The following is an 18,507-nucleotide window of genomic DNA, read 5'->3' as shown; positions in this document are numbered from 1 at the left end:
GTCTGTGATTTTTTTACATTACCTCTAGTATCTACTACTTCTCTATATTGCTGTTTAACTATGAAGTACCATCTGTACCTTATATATAACTACTAGTAGCTTTCTAACACATCCACAACTAATAAATTTGAACATATAGGGGCAGATTTACTAAGCTCGTGTGAAGGATTCGAATGGAATAAAATTCGAATTTCGAAGTATTTTTTGGGTACTTCGACCATCGAATGGGTCAAATTCGTTCGAATTCGATCGAATGACTGTTTAAAAATACTTTGACTACATACTTCGCAACTTTAAACCTACCGAGGTTCAATGTTAGCCTATGGGGACCTTCCCCAGCACTTTTCTAACATTTTTTTGATTGAATAAAAATCCTTCGATCGATCGCTTAAAATCGTTCGAATCGTTTGATTCAAAGGATTTTATTGTTCGATCGAACGATTTTTACCTCGATCATTTGCATTTGCTCTAAATCCTTCAAATTCGATATTTGAATTCGAAGGATTTAACTTCGAGGGTCGAATTCGAGGGTTTATTAACCCTCGAAATTCGAAACTTGATAAATGTGCCCACTAGTATCTGGATGCTTTGTATTACACGTTAAAATGAATAAACCATTTATTTATGTGAATGAACCATATATTTACGTTTATTTGTAATAAATCTGAAATACTATGTTATGTAATTTTACATGACTCCGATTGAGAATAGTCATAGTTGTGTTATCAAATCCAAACAACTTCAAGTACCATCTGAGTAGTAGTTAAATTAAATAAACTCCAAGGGGCCCATTCACTAAGTCTGAGTGAAGGAATAGATGAAAATTATTTCGATTTTCGAATGTTTTTTTTGGCTACTTCGACCTTCGACTACGACCTTCGACTTCGAATCGAACGATTCGAACTAAAAATCGTTCGACTATTCGACCATTCGATAGTCGAAGTACTGTCTCTTTAAGAAAAAACTCCGACCCTCTAGTTCGCCACCTAAAAGCTACCGAAGTCAATGTTAGCCTATGGGGAAGGTCCCCATAGGCTAACGATTATTCCTTCGATCGTTCGATCAAACGAATTGCGCTAAATCCTTCGACTTCGATATTCGAAGTCGAAGGATTTTAATTCGCCAGTCGAATATCGAGGGTTAATTAACCCTCGCTATTCAACCCTTAATACATCTGCCCCCAAATATAGACGTTTGAAGAACTTTTTTGTAATATAAAACTAAAAAATAGCATAACAGTGCTACATTGTAAATGATCTATTTTCAACAGATAAATAAACAGTGGGAGAGGAGGAGGGTTGTCTCTCTGGAGAGACTAAACAATGGGGCAAATACATTTTCGCTTGCGAAGGCTCCGACACACTTCGCGCCACTTCATCAGGCACAAATTCGCTACCACTACGCTGTCACTAAAATGCGAAGTTGCGTCTCTGTAGCTGAACGCTGGCAAAATTTTCACTAGCGTTTATTTGTTAGCATGACCATTTCATTGCAAACTTTCGCTAGTGTTCATTTCTGCCTAGAGAAACTTCGTTAGTACAGTTACGCTTAGGTCAATTTGAATAGGGAGGGTACATATAGGTCTTCCATGGCCTGTATAAAAGCCTTTATACAGTATTATGCGGTCCCGTGTGGTCCCGTGATCCGACTGCCCGTAACGCCTCCATTCTGATCTGAACATTGGGCCCTAGGGCCCACGATCGGATCATCCCGATATCGCTCACCTCAGTGTGGGCATATCGGGAAGAGATCCGCTTATTTCCTGTGTATGGCCATCTTAACAAAGACTATACAAGTTGGTCCAGTCCCAAGGACTATTCCCTTTTAGCAATTTCTTGCCTATGTTAATCTTATAACATTTAGCACTAGCAGTTGCGTTGTTATAGACTGAGTCCTGTTAAGCAGGTTCTCTGTTTGGCTTTAGGAATAAAATCAGTTGCTATATTTTTAAGCAGGGACTCCATTTAAACATAATACTAGTTTTATGAAATTTATCCTGATGCATTTTTATGTATCCAGCTGGTAAACTTTGGGTATACTGCCTGGCAATTCTATGGGTTTTTCTTCTACATAAGATCTTTTTCTCTTAAAACAATATACGTAATAAATAGTACTACAGGTATAGGATATATTATCCGGAATGCTTGAGATAATGATCAACTATATCTATTACATTACACAAATGTTCAATATCTTTTAATGGTAACATGTTATAAATCATATGAGTGATTTCCCCCCCCCCCTAAGGCATAAAAATATACACTGCACTGCTCCCTTCAGGTTTGTACCTGTCAGATGCTTGTGAGTATTATGATTTGACACAAGGGGAGGGGAATGGGAACTAGGAGAAGAGAATGAGATTACAAGGTGTGAGTTGTTCTTTAACTGAATATGAAATGGAATGCTCTGAAAAAGTTGGAATCAGCTTCAGTCAGGGACAAAGGAATTAAGTCTTTTATCTGCAAGAGGCATAGGGCGTCCCGTTCTTCCAGATCCATGTAAGTGAACGCTAGCGAACCTTGTCATATTGGTGCTTTTTTATTCTTTCAAGAACATGCTAAAACAGTTATTAACTTTGCAAAAACGATTGCCTGCAACAAGTGGAAAGTTATATGTTCATTTAATTTTGTTCACACACAGTTGCTTTTTGTTTACGGTCTGCTGGGTTAACCATTCAAGTATCCTCACATGACTGTTTCATTTCATTTGCATGTTCAAAATCAGTTGTTTTTTTTTTTAACGTACATATTATTTGTTTGAACCCACCAGTCTCCTGATTTTCATGTTTATTTAGCAATATTATATATTGTGGGGAACATTTGGAGAAAGTTGTTTGCATACGCGCCTTGCTTTTTTATTTATTTTCAAGCTACATTAGAGTAAAATCTGTTGGTGTTAGATTTCTTACCAACATCACACAGGGTATTAATAGAAATAATCTTGGTCTGACCTCCATTAAAAGGGAAAACTTCTAACACTTCTTACAAATGATATGAGCTATTTGTATTAGAATGATTAGTTATTGCTGTATAAAGGGTGGCATAAGTTACTCTTTATATGAATGACTCATTTGTCATTGGGATATTTGTCTTATCGAGAAAAGTGGAAGGGATAAGAGCTTTGTCTGAGGCAGAATACACAAAAGCAGTTGAGTCATGTGGCACAGTAATTATGCTGTGTGCCTCGTACATTGACCCTTAGACTGTCCAACAGATATCCATGCCCATCCCTTCTGTATTCCTATTTGTATTAATCACCATTTCCACTTTTGTATATACTCATAGCTACAGCTATATCCATAGCCCCTGTATAGTTCATTACTTTTGAATGTTGATTCTAAAAAGCAGCTCATGTTGATATAACTTGTAGATAAAACCCTGCAGTGAGTGTACAATATACACATATCAACAGAGTCGTTTGTTGGCAGTATCGCATACAGCAGGATTGAGTCACCTTGAACCCGATAGCCAGTGCGGTTTTTCAACATTAGAATGGAAAATCCATAAGGAAAACAAAAATGTTAACTTCTATCCTTAGATCATTTGGATTTTCTTGCAGCATAAACGGTAACAACATTAGCCCTTTTTCATGGATCGAGAAGAAATGTGGAAAGCAATGCTGTATTTAAGTGAACTGTGTTTGCTGTAAGCAGTGCCTCTTCTCCAATATACAGTATATACAGTGGACATTTTAGCCTTCAATATAGCTGGAAAATAGAGGCTTTTTTAAGTACTACACATTTTAAGGTTCAACTTACATTTGCTGGTTTGACTCAGGGCCTTCTTTTTAAAAATGGGAAAAAGGTTTGCTAGCCTTCCGAATGTATTCACTAGCGGCAAACCACAGAAGTCGGCGAATTTGTGCCTGGCGAATAAATTCGCCCATAACTACAGCTCACTGATTGGTTACCAGTCAGTTACCAATCAGTAACTTGAGGGAGGGCCACATGGGTCATAAGTAGTGATGGGTGAATCTGACCCATTTCAAGATTCCACCATATCCTTCCTTAAGGGCAAAGTCACACAGAGATAGTAGCAGCTACTTACAATAGTGATAATAGCCAGAATTGCAGCTCACTAGTGATGGTCGCATTTTTTCAGTTTCGATTCACCGAAAAATTAGCAAATTTGTAGTGAAATGCGAATTTTGATGTTGACGTCAAAAGTTTTTTGAAGACAGCGACAATTCCGATTCCAATTGTCGGCGTCAAAATAATTTTGAATTTTTGCGACAATTTTGCAAATTTATTCAGTCGATCGGACAGGTTAAAAGATTTCTGTCGGATGCCGATAATATCTCTGCATATATTGCAGATCGGACGATTTTCAGTGGGAGACTGTCACCAGATTTGTCGACATAACTTTCGTACGATTGCTGTCAGGGGCAGAACTTCGGCTGATCTGTTCTTTTAGTACTTTATTTAAACTGAAGGTTAGTCGCAGGTCAGGAGATGGGAAAGTCCAATTGTTCGTGGATTTGAACAATCGGATCTTTGCGTTTATGGCTCAGCAGGCTGAGTTCTGTTCTGTTAGACATCCAATCACTTCAGCCTTTATAGATTATATTTCTGGCTAACTAACTATATTAGAAACGTTATTTTGCACAGCCTATCTATTTACACAGTTTTTCTTTTTACACTGAACTGTTCCTTTAAAAACATAACATGGTACAAACTAGTAAGTGTTATATACGGAATATAAAGCTATTTCACTTGGGTTGTGCTGGCATATCTACAGTATATACAGCCAAACTGAATTGATCTGATCAGTATGAGCCGGATAGTTGGATTAGACTCTTCTGCTATTGAATTGGACAGAAAACCCCACTTATACCTGTTTGGTGGATGGAGATTATGACTTGATTTATTTAGTTAAAAGCAACTACATTGACATACTGTATGATCAGAGTGATCATGGTGGAGGGTGTCAAAGTACAATGACTTTGCAGTGTTGGATTAATATGATCAAATCAGTTTATTTGAGTATATTGCAGTGCATATAGATGCCTTGATCCATTGGCTTTCACATAAATTCATCAAAATCTTTATCCTGATATTTTGAAGTAAACCCTGGCTGGCCTGTAGATGGGAAGCTGTTTTGCATAGCAAACAAAATTGGATTTCTGCCTATGGGCAGTTTATTTCTCAGGTAGCACACACCTGCCTGTCATGCAAATATTAAATATGTACGCATGACCAGACAAGATTTCTTTAATGGCTCAGTGACTGATTCCCAAGCTGTTTATTATTTAATCTTCATCTCTTTTTGCAGAGGAAACACTAGGACTCATTTACAATTGCAAGAACAGTGGGCAACTTTTGCCTTTACCCACAGTCATTTGTGCGTAAAAACAACTTTCATTAAAGGTACTTCCTGGCACTTATTTACTGAAATTGTTTAATGAGTCAGGTGGTGGACTTGAGTCATTATTTAGTTACACTATGGCAGAGGATGCCACTTTGCATGCATGTTTATTTTCAAGCAAGTTTCATTTTAGCTAAACATAATCCATGGTATGTGTGCTTTCTTTACATGTATTTACCTGGACTCTGTTTGGCTTATTGGTAAACATTCTACCCAAAGTTGATCCTCTGGCCACATACACAATCTCAGCACCAGAATAATAAAATCTGATTAAATGTAATATAATTGGGAGAAAAAAAAAGTTGGATTTCAAATCTGTCAAGACTACTGTATCTAAAAGATACTGAGAATTATTCTTTACCTTGAACTTTCCCTGTAAAATAAAACTATACCCCCAAACAATGTATAAAGCAGCTCATATGTAAAACCCTGCTTCATGTAAATTCATTTTCATAATAATATCATTTTTAGTAGTATGTGCCATTGGGTAATCATAAACAGAAAATTGCCATTTCAAGAAAGAAGGGCTGTCCCCTGGGATCCTGCGATTCACAGGGCACACAGACAAACCATACTGGGCAGATTTATCAAAGGTCGAGGTGAATTTTCGAATGAAAAAAATTTGAATTTCGAGCTATTGTTTGTGTACTTCGACTAGGAAATAATCCAAATTCGATTTGAATTTGAAAAAAATTTTAATATCAAAATTTATCATACACTGTCTCTTTAAAAATTCAACCGACCATTTGCCATCTAAAACCTGCCGAAATTGCTGTTTTAGCCTATGGGGGACCTCCTAGAACCCATTTGGAGTCAATTGTTGGACTTTGAAAAATCTAAGTTTTTTTTGAGGGAAAACCTTGAAATGAATTCGATTGAATGTGCTATTCCTTCGATTCGTACGATTCGAATTTGGCCAAATACGGGACTATTGGATCGAAAACGGATCTATTCGACCAAAAAAAACGTAATTTTGGTTGGTCTTTTTGAATTCGAATTTCGAAGTTTTTTCAATTTGAAGGACCAATTCAACCCTTGATAAATATGCCCCTACATGTTAGGTCACATGAGCCAAATAATGGACAGAGTTGTGTCTTTTGCTTCCACGCTTCTTCCTGTTACAGTAAGAGCTGCAGTATTTCAGGTGATCTCTGAGGCAGCACACAGACCATCACGAAATGGGGGCTCAAGGCAAGAGATGTAAAAGGGAAATATTTAACATTTTTAAAATTTTGTTCCAATTTTCCCAAGGATCCATATATTAAAAACACTTTGAAGAACTATCTCAAAGATCAGCATGCTAACATAGCTAACAAAGAGCAGTTAATCAGACTACATACTGCCTACAATTACATGTTCTCTTTTTAAGGGAAAATATACCTACATATTTATTTAAAGGCATACATTTGTCCAGGTGCAGTAACCCATAGCAACCAATAAGATGTTTTTCTTTTAAACAGATGACTAGTAAATGCAGCCTGCTGATTGGTTAGGGTTGCCACCTGTCCAATATTTGGAAGGGCTGCCCAGGTGAAATCTAGACAGGACATTGACGTTAATGACATGGCAATCAGCCAATTGCTGGTTGCCACGTCATAACCCCGCCTTCATCATTGAACACCCGCCCCCTGTCTGAAGTTGTCTACTGAAAAGGCGGCAACCCTATTATTGTTTGCTATGGGTTACTGCACCTGGGCAAACAAGGAGGCAGATTTATTCATTTTCTGATTAAAGAAATTTCCAGGGTCATGATTTTTTTTCTCATCTGTATGAAAATCCGAATCAAAAAAATGTCACACGGATTCACAGAAAATAAAACACAGTCACATGAAAGAAAATCTGTTACATTCATCTTTACACATTGCTAAAAAATGTCCAGTTCAAAAATTGTATTAACTTATATGAATGTTGAAAATATAACTCCCATTGACTTCTACACATTGACTTTTCACTTTTAAATTACCAAGATTTTTGTCAATTGATTAATCTCAAAATTCAAACTCAAATTAAATTGGAATAACTGCAAGATCATTTTTGCCACATTCATCTTGAATTATAAAAAATAAGATCATTGTTGTCTTTGTAGTTATTACGTAACTCCAATAGTGCCTTGAAGTATTTGTCATTGCATTACGCACCTCTCAAAATAGAGGTATGTACCTTTAAAAAACATTCTTTGCGCAACTATGCTAGACGTTAATTCACTACTACTGTGTGTAAATGAATGCTGGCCTACTTGCGCTAGCAAATATATATCAGCATGAAAGTTTCTTATCAAATTTTCTCTAGCATTAGTTTATTCCGAGCAAAATGTCATAAACACACTTTAGTTTCCGTCAGTTTAAATATGGTGGGTACATATAAGTCATATATATATATATCTATGTCTTTATTAGTGATGGTGAAATTGCTTGAAGTGGCCACTTATTATTAAAAATATCCAATGAAGCAAAATAAGACAAAAGAGATCCTCTATTGTCCTAGACATGAGCCCACCCTAAAACAAATGTGGCATGAGCTTCAAATGATTAAAAAAGTGCAAATATTATGTATTTAACAGTTACTACTTTTAAACATAATCCCACATTAAAATATGGAAAAAACAGTGTTTTTTCTTTATTTATGACTTTTTTGAATATAGGATGTGATGTCACTTACATACAGTAATAATGTTGAGGATGTAGCCAGGTAGAACCAGGTAAAGTAGACTGTCGAAAAGGGTAATGTATTGGAAAGTTTACACTTTTGATAAATTTGCGGATTGATTGTTCACCTGAGCGAAAATGCACCTGGCGAAATAGCACGAATGTTCTCTAGCGCTAAGCTTTTTCACTAGCAAATTGTCTTCTTTTCCTTTTAGTAAATTGGCAAATTCGATGTAAATTGTCATTTTGGCAAATTTTCGAAAAAAACCCCCCACAATTTGCTTTTTAGTAAATGTGCCCCATGGACTGAGGTTTGAATCTAGAGTGGCTAGATTAGCAGTAAGGACAGGGCTGGAATGGGCCACAGGGGCCGGGGCCCATCGTTTTTATTACCAGTGACCCGACATTGGTGGGCCATCTGATGCCGTTCTCTGCATGGAGAACCAGATTTTGGATTCAGCTCTCCCTGCAAAGAACAGCACACCCCGGGCTCTTCAAATGAGCCCTAAGTGATGTGCCTCTTTAGTGCTCTTGTACTTGTGCCCAGGGGGTTTTAACAATGAGCCGTTGAGTGAGTGAGAATCTCACTGCAAGTGGCAGCACCCCACCAGTTACCAGGGCGGCAAAATAGCTCTGGGTAACTTCAAGTGTCGAATTTCTGGTTATCAAATTGAAAATTCAGCTCTTCTACTGCAGAGAGCCATCATGGCTCTCCCTGGACCCTCTGGAAAAATCTTCAGAAGGGCCTGCCGCCCACTTCCCACCCTGCCTCTGCCCCTCCCATGTCCTGCCTCTGCCCCGCCCACATCCCACCTCGACTCTGCCCACTCCTGCCCAACTTGCTTCCCCCTTCCTCGCCAGTAAGAGAGCGGCAAGGGAAGAGGGTTGTTTTATTTGCTATAGAGGATGCAGACCCACAGTCTGTTCCCCGTGCCCCCCTGCGACTGCAGTGTCTGCTTCCTCTATAGTTTTGCCACTGGTTCCATCTTTAGAATATGGAGTCATAGTATTCCTTTACCCATCAGGAACTCACATGCTTGTCCTTTACACACTCTTATTTGTAGCTGGGGAGGCTTTAACCTACAGTGAATAAACAACTTTACAAAAAGAAACACATTATAATTTGCTTATCTGGGCAGCAATAAAAGATCGAATCAGTAATCAGTGGTATTTTGTAGGCGTGTGGCCGTGTGACATTCATACATTTGTCAGTTGGCTTTATTAATGATATGTAAATATACTAATATGCTGATATTGTTTGTTCCCTCAGCATGCGCCTCTCTAGGAAGCTGTGTGCAGCCCTGGTGGTGACTGTGCCCCTATCCCTTCTCTGCTTTCACATCTTTACCAAGCCTGCCAGTGTGGTGAATGTCTGGAACCGGGAAGCACCCAAGTATCTGCTGGACCCCAGTGTGTTTCAGCCGTCTGAGAAACTGGCTCACATACCTTTCAAGTGGAAAGAAGATGTATTGCAGTATGTACCACTGCCTTTTCCAAATGCCATTTTCTGTTTTTCTCAAGTTAAATATCTTTTGGTGAACTAAATACACAGAAAAAATGTTCCTAGTAGACATAGCGGTGGTGTAGCACACATTAGATTCACTGTTTTACTGAGGCTTTATGTGACATCATAGTTGTGTACGTGTCACCAAATAAAGTCTAAACATAGAGCTGTGGGTAACCAGGTTTTGTTGCAGTTCCATTTCTGTATCCCACCCCAATAAAATGTAGGGATGCACCGAATCCAGGATTCGGTTCAGGATTCGGCCTTTTTCAGCAGTATTTGGATGCGGACGAATCCTTCTGCCCGGCCGAACCGAATCTGAATTCTAATTTGCATATGCAAATTAGGGGCAGGAGGGAAATGACGTGACTTTTTGTCCTAAAACAAGGAAGTAAAAAATGTTTTCCCTTCCAACCCCTGATTTGCATATGCAAATTAGGATTCGGTTTGTTATTCGGCCGAATTTTTTTCGCGAAGGATTCGGCGGTTCGCCCGAATCCAAAATTGTGGATTCGGTGCATCCCTACTTAAATGACCAGCTTCACAAATATATATTGAAATATATTGCAGTATGATTATTGCTCAGTAGCCAGAGTCACATTGGGCCTGCTACACTCCTGTTCAACCTACAGCATACAACTTCCAGCAACCCACCAGCATGTCAGAAGCTGTTGGGAATTAGCATTTGAACAACACCCGGGGGGGGGGGGCATGGGTTGTAAATTGAATAAGGGTCACAAGGTAATCTTTGGCGGCCACACAAAACAGGCAGCTATGCAAATAGTTGCCTGTATTCAGAGGCACTGCATTCAGAGTGGGCTATAGATGGGTGTGTGAAGATCATTTAGATGCATTAGAGTGTGCACAAGGTATTAGGGAATTGTCTGCCTATGACAGGTGTTAAATACAGGCTTCACATTTGCTAACACCATAAATCCCACTGGATTAAATGCTTTGTAAATGTGCCATGAATGCTCTTGCGTATTTGCCGATAGGATACATACACCAGGTTCAGGTTAAATATTAATATTTGTTTATTTAATAATAGGTGTTCAGATAAGATTAGCAGATCCTGTACCTTAAAGTAGACCTGTCACCTAGACACAAAAATCTGTATAATAAAAGTCCTTTTCAAATTAAACATGAAATCCAATTTCTATTTTTTATTAAAACATTCATAACTGTTGTAAGCTCATTTAAAAATCTCAGCTGTCAATCAAATATTGTCTGCCCCTCCTTTATGCCGTGGGTATAGAGGTGGGGCAGACAATTACTTTCACTTTCCATTCAGCACTTTCTAGATGTCACTGCTCTCCCCACATTCCCCCGTTATATTCGCAATTTAATTGTGTAGCCTGGGGATGGGGATGGACATCAGGTCCTCCATTCTAGTGCACAAAAAAGACTCTGAGATGATGCAAGGCTTGCCTTAATAACACTGTCCACAAAATTGCTGCTGCCTGCTTGCTATAATTTTAAAATCTCCGACTGAAGGAAACAAGATTCAAATAATTTATATAGTGTAAGTTTGACTAATGTAATAAAATAGGATTTTGAATATTTTTTTTTTGGGGGTAACGGGTCTCCTTTAAGTTATAACAAATGGCTGTGTTACTAAAGGTCAGATTATTTTATATATATATATATACACATATCATACCTCCCAACATTTTGGAAGTAAAAAGAGGGACAAAAATTTTTTTTTCGCACGTAGCGCAGCAATTTTTGTGACCAAACCCCTTTCTGTGGCCACTCCCCCCTAATTACCATGTTTGTTTTACAAAATGTGGCAGGTTATGAAAGTTTGAAAATATTTCTCTTTATCTAAACTGTGTTTTTGTGTCTCAAAATTGTTACAAAGTATCTTATTTGCACCTGTTAGCTGTTCTGGGCTCTCTGCTAAAAGCCAATTAAGTGAGAAACTTTGTTTCTTTTTCTGGCTGTTCAGTGCATAGAAAAGAGGGACTTTCCAGTAAAAATGAGGGACTGTGGGTTGAGCTGTCAAAAGAGGGACTGTCCCTCCGAAAAAGGGACAGTTGGGAGGTATGACATATATATATATATATATATATATATATATCTATATCTATATCTATCTATCTATCTATCTATCTATATATATATATATATATATATATATATATATATATATATATATATATATATATATATAAAGTTCAAAGTGGACCAGCACACCAAATTTTCAATCAAAAAAAGGTTTATTCCAACATCACTTTAGTGTCCAACGTTTCGGCCCACATTAGGGCCTTTATCAAGGATAAGTGCAAGTGATCATGTGAGCATTTAAATACAAAAAAAGTGGGCGTCTGGATGACGTCATTAACAATCAATTAATGCAAATAGGTGTCTTAATACATTCAAGTGAACAATGTGCTTTAATACCAAATCTGGTCTCTAGGTGTCAGCATTGTACCAATTTCTCAATTTTTCTTTTTGTAGTGGTTTCCATTTTGTGAAAAAGTTGGCATGATCAGATACGATCATATGCGATTAAAATCTGTCATAAGTGTACAATGTGTATCAAAGGGATTGTTAAAAACAATAAAAGAATATGTTGCAAAGAAATTCTATAGTCATTTGTTGGATTGCTTACTTTGTCTCAGCACAGTAGGGCTATATACACCATCTAAAAGAAAAAAACGTATACCAATGTTACAAATATTGTTGCTATTTATGTTCCATTTCTTATTTTGTTATTTTATTTCATTTTGCTATTACGTTTCATATTTCTACTTGTCACTGTCCATTGAGACTGGGAAAAGATTTTTTTAAGTTAGGAAACAATTAAGGATTAGTTGCCCATTTAGGCCCTTTGGTGTCACGCAGTCTAGCTCGTGTATCCAGAATGCCTCTCTCTTCAGTAGCATGTCATTATAGTCACCCCCTCTCGGTTTCTTAGTAATCTGGTCAATTGGCATGCATTTAAATGTCGAGGGGCTGTGTCTTGCTTCAGCCCAATGTTTGGCTACAGGTTGCTGTGAGATGTCCTGTTTTTTGCTCTTAATTTTCTGTAATCTGTCTGGGTCGAGAGCTGCTCTTATGCTAGACCTGTGCATCGCTATACGCTCTTTCAATTGTCTGGTAGTTTTCCCGCAGTACACTAACCCGCACGGACATTTTATCATGTAAACCACCATCATCGAGTCACATGTCAACTTCTGTCTAATCTTATATTTTTTGCCTGTCTGTGGATGAGAAAAGTGAGTCCCTAATATCAGTGTTCCGCATGTTACACAACCCGAACATCTGTATACACCTGGTCGTTCAGACAAAAAATGCTGTACATTAGCTTTTAAGTACTTATCAACTGGGTCAGAGGGACACAGGGTTTCTTTTAAATTTCTACCCCTTCTGAAGCTAAACTTGGGTTTCCGAGGTATGTGCTTAGAAATAATTTCATCCGTGGTTATTATAGGCCAATGTTCTACCACGCTTTTTTTAGTGGACATGCTGTTTGCATCATATTGGCTAACATAGTAAAGGTTTTCTTTCCTGCTAGTTTTATTGCATCTTTCTGATTTCCCCTGTTCACCCAAGACCTCAGCACGATCCAGGGAGAGCGCCCAATTTTTAGTATCAGATAGCAATTGCACTGGGTAACCCCTCTTCAAAAATTTATTCTGCATGTCCGATAAGTCTTCCTCTCTTTTAGTTTGATCACTGTCTATCCTCACTACCCTCAACATCTGTGACTTAGGGAGGGAGTTTAGTAGGTGTCTAGGATGGTTACTGTGATAATGCACCAGGGTGTTTCTATCTGTAGGTTTCGTGTAAATGCGTGTCTGTAGGGACCCCTTGTCTTTGTACAGTTCAACATCCAGAAAGTTCATACATTGCAAGTCATATTTTACAGTGAATTTTACAGGGCTGTCCAATCTGTTCAATTGCTCTACAAATTCATCTAGGTCTTTGGACGGACCCAGCCATAGGAAAAACAGGTCATCGATATATCTCCTGTAAAAGGCTCCATGTCGCCTGAATAGGGGGTGATTCAATATATGATCATTTTCGAATTTGCACATATATGCATTCGCATATACCGGGGCCACTTTTGACCCCATCGCGGTCCCCGTACACTGTACATAAAAATTAGTCTCAAATTTGAAATAATTTTTGTGTAGAATGAATTGTATCAATGTGAGCAAAAATTCGATTGGAGGCCCTCTATACAATGGATTCTGAGTTACCAATTCCCGCACAGCCTCCACACCAGCGTCATGTGGGATGCAGGTGTAGAGACTCTGTACGTCCATTGTAACCAGTATCAATCTTGTTATGTCTAAGTTAACACTTTGTATAACATGCAAGAAATCATTTGTATCTTTTACGTATCCATAAATGTTCTGGATGCAAGGTTGTAGTACATAATCCACATATTCGGCTATGCCCTCATTAAGTGATCCATTCGATGAAATTATCGGCCGGCCAGGTGGCCTCTGGGCATTTTTGTGTACCTTTGGTAGCGTATAAATCACTGGCCGTACAGGGTACAAAGGCAGAAAATACTTGTACATGTCACTTGTAATCCAACCATTACTCACAGCCATGTCCAGAGTTCCACTTAGTTCCCTGCTGAACTTTTCTGTCGGATCAAAGGTCAGCTTCTGATATTTAGATATATTGGATAATTGGGATAGTAATTCTTGTCTATAGTAGCTATAATCCATGATTACTATCCCGCCTCCCTTGTCTGCAGATTTAATAATAATATCAGGATTTTGCTTTAGAGATTTGACCGCCTCTTTTTCCACTGCTGTAAGATTGCCTCTCCATCTTTGTTTGGCCTTGCGGTGGGCAGACATATCTATATTTAACATGCGGTTATAGGTTTTGATGGAAGCATTTGTACTCTGCGGATCGTAATTACTTTTTGGCTTAAATTTACTTGTAGCAGATGGATTTGTCACCTCAGTATCTGCACCCCTTATATTGGTTATGTCTAATTCCTTGGGTTCTATGCCTGCAATATCCATGGCTCCTTCAGAGATAACTGTGCTGACATCTGGAGTTTTATCTGGTACATCTTCAGTATCCCCAAAATGCTCTCTAAGTCTCAGTTGTCTAGCAAATTTGTAATTATCTATGAAATGAGAGAAAGAATTGCCACTCACCATCGGTACGTATCCAAGGCCTTTCTGCAGTAGCGATCTCTCTGGATGCGTGAGCTGGTGTGAAGAAAGGTTGAATATTAGGTCTTCCTCTTTGTCTGTATCCGTTGTCGTTGTGGTCGGGTGCCTGCGGGTACACTTGCGACCCCCGCGACGGGGGGCCTTCCTGGGTCCTTGCTGTTGCCTTGGCGTTCTCCTAAAAAAGAAACCTGTGGATTTGGAGATTCTTGTGCACTCATCTCTCCCTCGCTCTCCGACGCTGCACTGGTTGCCGAGCGTGCTGGGGATCTCCGTGCTCTCCATTCTACTCTGCGTCTCCTCACTTCCGTTCCTTGCTGCCAGCGGTGCACCGTATTGTCTTTGTAGTCCTGGATCACCTTCAGACGCTTGCCGCTTTTAAAGGCCAGAAGTTCAGCTTTATACTTGCCGATCTGTTCTGCTATGCGTCCCAGCCAGTCCGTCTCCTTATCGCTCTGGAGGGTCTTTAGATGCGCTTTGTCAAAGCTGGCGATATCACTGCGGATCGTTCTCAGCTCTCGGCCTGCTTCTTCAATCACGAGCAGCATCAAGTCCAGGGAGCATTTGTCTATCACCTGGCACCATCTTTTGCAGAAGTCCGGATTATTTCTTCCAAGGGTAGGTGTATTGCTTATCCTGAAACCCCTGGGTACTTTGCTCTCCCTATAGTAGTCGGATAGGGAGACTCCATGCAAATGGAGCTCGATCTCCTTCTTTTTAAGGCGCAGTAGCTCGTGATAAGCTTCCTTAGCGCCTAAGTTGCCAAAGGTTTCCTCGTAGGTTTCTGTGAACAGGATCCTCTGGATTTCCTCCCTTGTGAAGTTTTCCCCTTGTGTAGCTGCAATCCTGGGGTTGTCATCATCCATGTCCCTTTATTCTCGGGATCTGCTGGTTGATAATGGGGGGTGCTCGGTACAATTTAGGAGAATTGGATCCCCGTGCACATAAATATTCATAAAGTACCTGCACTCCTTCCTGGTTGTCGAGGGTGGGTGCTTGGTCAATCGTAGTATATAAAGTTCAAAGTGGACCAGCACACCAAATTTTCAATCAAAAAAAGGTTTATTCCAACATCACTTTAGTGTCCAACGTTTCGGCCCACATTAGGGCCTTTATCAAGGATAAGTGCAAGTGATCATGTGAGCATTTAAATACAAAAAAAGTGGGCGTCTGGATGACGTCATTAACAATCAATTAATGCAAATAGGTGTCTTAATACATTCAAGTGAACAATGTGCTTTAATACCAAATCTGGTCTCTAGGTGTCAGCATTGTACCAATTTCTCAATTTTTCTTTTTGTAGTGGTTTCCATTTTGTGAAAAAGTTGGCATGATCAGATACGATCATATGCGATTAAAATCTGTCATAAGTGTACAATGTGTATCAAAGGGATTGTTAAAAACAATAAAAGAATATGTTGCAAAGAAATTCTATAGTCATTTGTTGGATTGCTTACTTTGTCTCAGCACAGTAGGGCTATATATATTTAGGCTATATATTGCCTAAATGGGCAACTAATCCTTAATTGTTTCCTAACTTAAAAAAATCTTTTCCCAGTCTCAATGGACAGTGACAAGTAGAAATATGAAACGTAATAGCAAAATGAAATAAAATAACAAAATAAGAAATGGAACATAAATAGCAACAATATTTGTAACATTGGTATACGTTTTTTTCTTTTAGATGGTGTATATAGCCCTACTGTGCTGAGACAAAGTAAGCAATCCAACAAATGACTATAGAATTTCTTTGCAACATATTCTTTTATTGTTTTTAACAATCCCTTTGATACACATTGTACACTTATGACAGATTTTAATCGCATATGATCGTATCTGATCATGCCAACTTTTTCACAAAATGGAAACCACTACAAAAAGAAAAATTGAGAAATTGGTACAATGCTGACACCTAGAGACCAGATTTGGTATTAAAGCACATTGTTCACTTGAATGTATTAAGACACCTATTTGCATTAATTGATTGTTAATGACGTCATCCAGACGCCCACTTTTTTTGTATTTAAATGCTCACATGATCACTTGCACTTATCCTTGATAAAGGCCCTAATGTGGGCCGAAACGTTGGACACTAAAGTGATGTTGGAATAAACCTTTTTTTGATTGAAAATTTGGTGTGCTGGTCCACTTTGAACTTTATATACTACGATTGACCAAGCACCCACCCTCGACAACCAGGAAGGAGTGCAGGTACTTTATGAATATATATATATATATATATTTGGCTTTTTTGTGTGTTTATTAAAGTTGTGTCTGCACCTGGGAGGGGGGTGGAGACTGGGTGAAATGGAAATTTCAACATACTGTAATTAGTATATTGACAATTAAGATCTATATATATATATATATATATATATATATATATATATATATATATATATATATATATATATGTATATGTATATATATATATGTATATATATATATATATATGTATATATATGTATGGGACCTGTTATCCAGAATGCTTGTTTTCCGAAAAAAGGATCTCCATAGTTTGGATCACCATATCTTAAATCTACTTTAATCATTAAATACATTCATTAGGATTGTTTTGCCTCTGATAAGAATTAATTATATCAATTAATTAATTATTAGTTTTGAAAAAGTACTAGTTGCTGTTTGTTATTAGAGAGAAATGGGAAATCAATTGGGGCAAATTTACTAGGGCGAAGTGGCTAACGCTAGCGAAAATTCGCCAGTGTGACGTCATTTCGTTACTTCACCGATTTTCTAACGGGTGCTGGTGTAAATTCGCTAGCGAAGTGGACCTACTCTAGTGCTACTTCGCACCCTTACGCCAGACGAAGTTGCGCTATTGCGAAGGGACGTAACTATGCTAATTCACTAATTTGCGCATTTGCTTTGCTTGACGAATTAACGCTAGTGCAACTTCGCTACCTTTCGCCTCCCTGAGCACAACTTCGGATTTTAGTGAATTGGCGGCGAAACTTCGCCTGGCGAAGTGCGGCGAAGGCGTCGCTAGCACATTTTCAGCGCTTAGTAAATTTGCCCCTATGGGAGATGGCCTTCCTGTAATTTGTAGCTGTCTTGATAACAGGTTTCCAGATAATGGATATAGGTATAGCAATAGTTTTGCAAACTTGGAAGCATGCATATAATTCTGATTAAGTGTCCCTTAAAGTGATACTGACACTAAAAATTTTCTTTTCAAAATATTAGTCTGCATTAAAATTTATCTATCGGTCACGTTGATCATTTTTTGCTGATAAAAATGATCAATTGTTACTTGAAGTTCCTAAACTTGACTGTTTTGCCAACCTGACTATCCCATCTCAACCTGTCAGTTAGGGGCATATTTATCAAGGGTAGAATTTTGAATTTGAAAAACTTAGAAATTTGAATTCAAAAAGACAAACCGAAATCAAGTCGAAGTTTTTTTTGGCCGAATAGGTCAGTTTTTGATAGAATAGGTCAGTATTCAGCTGAATTTGAATCATACGAATCGAAGTAATATCGCATTCGATCGAATATGAAAAAAAAATTCGTAGTCCACCAATTGACTCCAATTGGGTTCTAGGAGGTCCCTCATAGGCTAAAACAGCAATTCGGCAGGTTTTAGATGGTAAATGGTCGAAGTCGAATTTTTAAAGAGACAGTACATGATAAATTTCGATATTCTAATTTTCCTCTAATTTGAATCGAATTTGGACTATTACCTAGTCTTGGTACATAAAAATAGCTCGAAATTTGATTTTTTTTTTAATTCGAAAATTCACCTTGACCTTTGATAAATCTGCCCCTTAGAGTTTCTAATGCTAACAGACTACTGCTGCACAAATATGGCAGCCCCCTCATAGAGGAAC

At 38.3% G+C, this 18,507-nt stretch overlaps 1 protein-coding gene across 4 annotated transcripts in view; it reads left to right on the top strand.

Annotated features, from left to right (window-relative positions):
- Positions 1-18,507, top strand: part of b4galnt1.S (beta-1,4-N-acetyl-galactosaminyl transferase 1 S homeolog) — a 65,609-nt gene that overhangs the window by 29,919 nt on the left and 17,183 nt on the right. For 2 of the 4 annotated variants that reach the window (XM_018250090.2, XM_018250091.2), the window contains exon 3: positions 9,279-9,482. In XM_018250090.2, coding sequence (XP_018105579.1) covers positions 9,280-9,482 — 203 coding nt within the window. In that variant the 5' untranslated portion in view covers position 9,279. Of the gene's footprint in view, positions 1-2,376; positions 2,499-5,285; positions 5,366-9,278; positions 9,483-18,507 lie in introns of those variants that run through there. The other 2 variants (XM_041584433.1, XM_041584434.1) reach the window with 2 other exon arrangements.

The sequence above is a fragment of the Xenopus laevis genome, chromosome 2S (assembly GCF_017654675.1).
Source record: "Xenopus laevis strain J_2021 chromosome 2S, Xenopus_laevis_v10.1, whole genome shotgun sequence".
In the NCBI taxonomy this organism is placed as follows: Eukaryota; Metazoa; Chordata; class Amphibia; order Anura; family Pipidae; genus Xenopus; species Xenopus laevis.
Note: the sequence above shows the minus strand (reverse complement) of the source record. Positions and strands in the feature narration are given on the sequence as shown.